This window comes from Nanorana parkeri, unplaced genomic scaffold, assembly GCF_000935625.1.
Source record: "Nanorana parkeri isolate BGI_ZX_2015 unplaced genomic scaffold, ASM93562v1 scaffold50, whole genome shotgun sequence".
In the NCBI taxonomy this organism is placed as follows: domain Eukaryota; kingdom Metazoa; phylum Chordata; class Amphibia; order Anura; family Dicroglossidae; genus Nanorana; species Nanorana parkeri.
This window is the reverse complement of record NW_017306318.1, coordinates 2905900-2912075: the sequence shown is the minus strand read 5'-3', so window position 1 is coordinate 2912075 and position 6176 is coordinate 2905900. Positions and strand designations below refer to the sequence as shown.

Below are 6176 nucleotides of genomic sequence, written 5' to 3'. Positions count from 1 at the left end.
TGCTGTCACCACAGGGGAAGTTTTGCCCACTAGTAAAGCAATCTTGGGACAACATGGAATTAGAACAACCACCTCTAAAGGAATCGTCTCAATCAGTGTCTTGTATATAGCTTGCTCTAAGCATTAGTAAATGCACATGCATGGGCTATGTTTCCATCCTGTTACTAAAACGTTATTTTTCTTCCTTCAGGGATTTTTTGTTTCGGTCTTCTACTGCTTCTTAAACAGTGAGGTAGGTGCATCTAAGTTACTTTTAGCACTGTAGTGATCTCTCTCCCGGCTTGTTTCAGGAACACAACTAGGACATCATTGGGACTGCAAAAAGATTTCAGCTAAATACGCCAATGAAATACCTATATGCAAACTTTTGCTCATCTATAAATAGATTAGGAATTCTGTTCAAGCCATCTTGTGATGTATACCCCACTGCCACACTACAGATAGGTGACAGCTGTTTACTGTGTTTGCTTTGCATCTTCCAGTGTCATCTATTGGTTTCAGGCAGCAAAATATCACTACCAATTCATAGCCCAGTTAGCAGGAAATTGCAACGGTTGTTGGAAATGTGACCTAGGGACTAGTTGAGCCAAACCAGAGCAGGCTTTATCATTTTTTTATATCACTTAGATAAAAACACTCAATCAATGTGGTGTACAACCCACCACATTGAGGGCCTTAGAACTTTCAAAACATTAGCTTTTAAATGGACACTAAAAAAAAATATACTATTACAGCAAAATTTAGGAGTCTGATGCTCCTCTTTTTATACTATTGTCTGCGTTATCTCACAGAAGTCAAAACATGGTCTGTGTACATGAGAGAGAACCCTACTGATTAACTACTATATTAGCCCACACACCCTTTTGGTATAGTGAGGCCATTGGTGTGTGAATCACAAGAAATGCTGACCATTCTTTTATAGAAAGATCAATTTGCTTGTTTGTTTTGCATTTATGAGCCACAAGAAAATGTAAAACAGTTATAAGTGTATTACATTTAAAATGTGCATTTTAAGAAGTCAAGCTTTGTGAGTTAGCTTTTAATACCTAATAGTATAGTGCCAAAATTGCAAGTGGAGTCATTTTACGCTATTGATAATGGGAATCACAGAACAGACTGAATATAAGTAACTCTTTTGGTAACTGTATTTATCATCTGTCATGGGTGTGAAACAAGAACTATCCGTGCTGATAAGCATGCAATCAGAATTTTCCTTTTTACACCGCTGCTTCTTGGGTTGGCTATGAGGTCCATCGGGTGTTTGGTGTCTTTGATGTTGTTTATATAGTTAAACAAGCTTAAGAGGGCAGCTTAACTGGATAAAATGCCTCTGCAGGAAAGCTCTGCTAATGCAGCCTGAAGGGAGACAGGGGGGTCTAAACTTCATTGGAAGAATGGATTCAAGAAGATAGGAATGGAAAATTGATATGCAGTCACTCACAACAATGAGGAAGTGGCAGGAACTCCTAAAGGCCCACCTTGGGCTGCAGCAAAAATGAATGATGATGATTGGTTGCTTGGGGCAGCACTGACAGTTCCTCTTTTAGACACTTCAGCAATCTTTTCTGCTCAGGTCATATTAGACTAAATATACATGGATGTTAACATAAGAAATACATGAAAAACACTAACTCATTACAGAGTTCTGTGTTTGTTTAGCATTGGTCCTTGTCACATTGAGTGAAATGTTTTATGTAACACTCAGGCCCAAGCTGCCATTGATCTAAGTTGTTTCCCCGGGTACCCCGCATGCTTATCTCCTCTTTCCAGTGGAACTTCACTGAAGTAACACGAGGGCTGGTTTTGCTTCTGTGGGCATGTGAACATAGCCTTAAAATTATTAAGAGTGCTCAGTGTTGGGGGTTTAATCTTTTTCTGTTACATTTTACATAAAATAGTAATGAGCATAAGCCAGATCTTCTAACTATCTAACATGTAACTCCATTTCCAGGTGCGCTCTGCAGTTAGAAAGCGTTGGCATCGCTGGCAGGACAAGCACTCCATCCGAGCTCGAGTTGCCCGTGCAATGTCCATTCCCACATCACCGACGAGGGTTAGTTTCCACAGCATTAAGCAATCCTCTGCTATCTGACCCATCACTTGCTGAATGCCTGCTCTAGAGCTTTCCAACCCTGTAACAAGTGGTTGCAGAGGCTCAAATTGAGTATGGTCACTAAACTGAACAGAAATCAAGAGACCACATTCCTTGTGTCCAACTAGTTGTATTTTGACAATCAAAAAAGAAGATGGAAAGGAGCAACTGAACTTTCCGCCTTAGTGCAATATTGGAGACTGCTAGATTTGAACTGCTAGGGGGACTATTACAGAGACAGAAAACAACTCAAGCAGAGAAACCAATAGATAGAACACAGCACAATCCATAAACTTGTACTGATATATCACCAGCCACAACCAAACAATTGCTGAGAATGTGCATCTAGGCTACCTAGCCAATCCTCTGTGCCTCAACTTGTAAAACGACCGGCGCCAGGCTTATCCATCGGTGATAAGAAAGTTGCCTAATGCTTTGTGAACCATCCTATATACTAATTTTCTACGCAGACTGAGTATGAGCACAAATGACAGTGCTGATTAAGGTGGCTCTTAAGTTCAGATCACACGTACCCTAGCAGCGAATAAAGTGCCATGTGATTGTATATCAAGGGGACCAAATGAATCAAAGAAATTTATGAAGTGGCCTTCTAGTTGAGTTGGTTAGAGACAACATTGTGGAAGATGTTTTACTTGACTCAGGGGTAAAGAGGACAAGATCTATTAATCAAGTGGCACTGGTCTTACTCGCTTTGTTGCCTGGCTTTGTATAAAGACTGAGCTAGGGATAGCCTGGAGAAAACAATGTGTGTTTAAATCCGTCAAATCAGTATGCTGAGTTATAACAATTCTTTATCAACTGCGAATTTGTACAAAGAGATTCTATGCGTGAATGTTCTAACGTTGGACCTTAATAATACCTGACTGGGTCAGAGAAAAAAAAAAAAGTGCCACTGTGGACCGGATCTGCAACCCAAATAGCTTCGTGCTATGGACATTTTTGCTGCACATATATGCGTTATTGTGTTGCACTAAAATGTAAGAAATGTCTTTATATATTGTCACGCTACACAAATAAATCCTTAAAATGGTGATAAACAATTGTCTACTAATGTGTGCCTTGGCTCAAACACAGCTGCTTCCCCTAAACAAGTGTCATACAGAAGTAAGAGTCCGGTATGGACTATGTTAGGCTTCTAAGATAAGGTCATGATGGTTGTGAAATATTGGTTTGATTTTGTATTGTTCCAGAATGCAACAAGGCACAAATGCCAGGGCTGTATATAAAGTAGAAAAAAACTGAGCTGGATTATACTTTTTATAGCAAAATGTGGAACTGTTGGCCATGAAAGATCGAATGGGATTGTCTTTTGTGTGTTGTATAAAGTCTAGTATCTGACACCCTGAAAAATGTTGCCTATACCCATCTTCTCTCATACATTGGTCAACTTCTCAAAATCAAATACAGGCAGCCCCAGAACATATAACCTTTAATGGTGTAAGTGTACAGTCCTTTTTATCTTGGCTGGTGTTCTTTTTTTATGAGGTTCTGTGATGAGGTTTATATTATTTAGTTATTATAAAAAGGCAATGGAGCTGTAGAGATAATTAGGGCTTACTGAATTATATTGTTCATCGGCTAATGGTTGGCTGAGATATATCCCCCCTTTCCCCCCAGCCTTGCAGTGGAGTTTAATTGACCATTAGTAGCAGTCATGGGGGTTGCTTTATCAACAGGGGAAAGGTGGATGTGTTGGTTGTTAGGCAGAAGTATCTTTGAGGATCAACCTGTCTTGAATAAGCCTCATTACGTTTGAGTGGGTTGAGACACTGAGCATAAGTAAGGCAACACACTCTTGATGGGGGTGTTAGTATTTATGCATAGATTTCATTTAACTGTATACAGTTCCTAATGCAGAGCAAACAGCTTTAGGTGCATGTCAACCTAACTTTTTTTTGTACTGTTGTCTTTGTTTTGTGAAACCCTCTTGTATGTACCCATGGAGCCTTGGATGTTTCTGTCACTAAGTGCAGAAGTAAATTTGTCTTTGGAAATAATCCCCATTCACCCATTGTCCTATTATCTAATGAGAGCACCTCATGAGGCAATAGAGCTCTTTCCTTGGGCAGTGGGATGCCTGGTGGCTGGGCTTAGCTTCAGCAATGGTGTCTATATCTGAAGTCCCACAGGTCTTTTTGTTGGGGAGCATAGTAGAGGATTTTTAGGTTGAAGGGAGTGAAAGCAGGGACCTTGTAGTTCCTATTATGTTATAAGTGTTACTGACTTACCAGCTCATAGATGTTTACTGTTAAATCCTCCCCTAAGTTGGTCAAAGGGTCGTATGCTGTTCGTGACCCTGTCCAGTAAGTCCCTAAGGTGAAACAGTCCTCTGGATCTCCACATCCCTATCCACTCCTTGGATACCCCTGCCCGCAGTTTAGGATTCATCAGAAAGGGAGTCAATGGGGATCGTGCCGTCGCCAAGCATTTGGATATCTTAACTTTATTCCATATTTCTAACGTGAGTCTGGTGGAGGACAGCAAAGTGCCCTTGGATATTTGCTCCGGGTTGGACCATAGCAATGCATTAGGGTGAACTGGTGCTAGCCATAGGCCTTCTATGGTCGCCCAACTCATAGGGGGATACTGTTAAATCCTAAAGACAATATTACAGACACCATAAACAGAAAATGTGTTCCAGACTCTAGCTAGAAGAATATAGAACACAATACATGTCCTTTGACACATACAAGCCTGGTCTTTGACAAATGCGTCCCAGGGGTTCTTCTCAATACAGCATGCTTTTGGGGCCATGTTGTCACTTTGGCATACTTGGGATAGTCTTGATGTGACAAAAAAATATCACTTGATTATATCATTTGTGCTAGAGACAAGGAGCCCGGCTCTCGCAGTACTTAATGGCCAGAAAGCCTTCTTCTTCACCCCTCACGTTGCCATCATCGTATCTAAGCAACCAATGCCACGAGTCACCTTCAGCGGGAAAATGGTGGATCATGTAGGGCCCAATTACTGCCCACCTGGGCTGAAAGCTGGGTTGAAAAACGGATAACTTCCTTTCAGAAGTTGGTATAATCAGACCGTCATCAGCCTAGACTAGAGCAGGGATACAGATTTAATATCATCACAAGCAGGGAGGGAAGTAACTCTAATGCAAAGAAAAACAAAATATCTCAAGGTCAGGAGAGAACACCCCGCAGGGGACTCGTGAGAGAAGGAACGTCATCCCGAACACAATCTGAACTACGAGCAGCATTACGCACTTATCATGCAAAGATACTTTTGAATAATATTTGCTTGCCTCTTCGCTTTAATCATACTCCACTATTACCCTATTTTTCCGAGAGCTGTACCTGCTTTTCCTTTCACAAATTCGGCACACAAATCACTTTATATAGTACGGTGAGAGTTTGTTTAAAGTGTCTCTGTCCACTGGGCCAGTAACAGTCTGGCTTATGCAATAATCTGAATATTTAATTTTTAATAAGCATAACTGTGCAGATTTAAGTATGAAAGATTCATAATTACCTACTGATTTAGCTTGACCGTGTTTAATCCTGGCAGTTAGTGTATATCAATCCAAACCTTTTTTCTTTTCTTTTTGGATAGAGTAGGTAATGGTTACAACTCCTGTCTTCCCTTTCATTTATGTTCTGGACGCACAACAAGAAGTCTCTTCAAAGTAAATGGGGAGCCCCTGTGTAGACAGTTGTCATCAAGTGTTCCCGTTGAATGAGTTGCCCTCTCCTCCTGACAACCATAACATTTGGGTTTCCCTTCACTATCTTTATCTTACTGGATGGAAAGTTGCGGTGATAATGGAGACCAGTAAAAATAGAGATAGTAAACACTCTTAATGAGAAGATTCTGCTAGAGGTTCTAATTATGAGCCTTACATACACTTTCTAGCCCATTACTATATTATTATGATGGATTTATATAGTGCCAACAGTTTGCTTAGTGCTTTACAGTATAAGGAAGACATTACAGCTACAATACAATTCAAGACAAGATGGTTAGAAGGGCCCTGCCTGTGAGAGCTTGCAATCTAAAAGTGAATCTCCAGCATTTTAAATTAATTTTTTTTTTCATTTAAGCACCTAGA

General features: G+C 40.4%; 1 protein-coding gene across 1 annotated transcript in view; it reads left to right on the top strand.

The window, feature by feature from the left end:
* CRHR1 (corticotropin releasing hormone receptor 1) overlaps positions 1-2985 on the top strand; it is a 31430-nt gene extending 28445 nt beyond the window's left edge. Inside the window, exons 11-12 of the mRNA XM_018574406.1 lie at positions 191-232; positions 1952-2985. Coding sequence (XP_018429908.1) covers positions 191-232; positions 1952-2092 — 183 coding nt within the window. The 3' untranslated portion in view covers positions 2093-2985. The remainder of the gene's footprint in view (positions 1-190; positions 233-1951) is intronic.
* The last annotated feature ends 3191 nt before the right edge of the window (positions 2986-6176 follow it).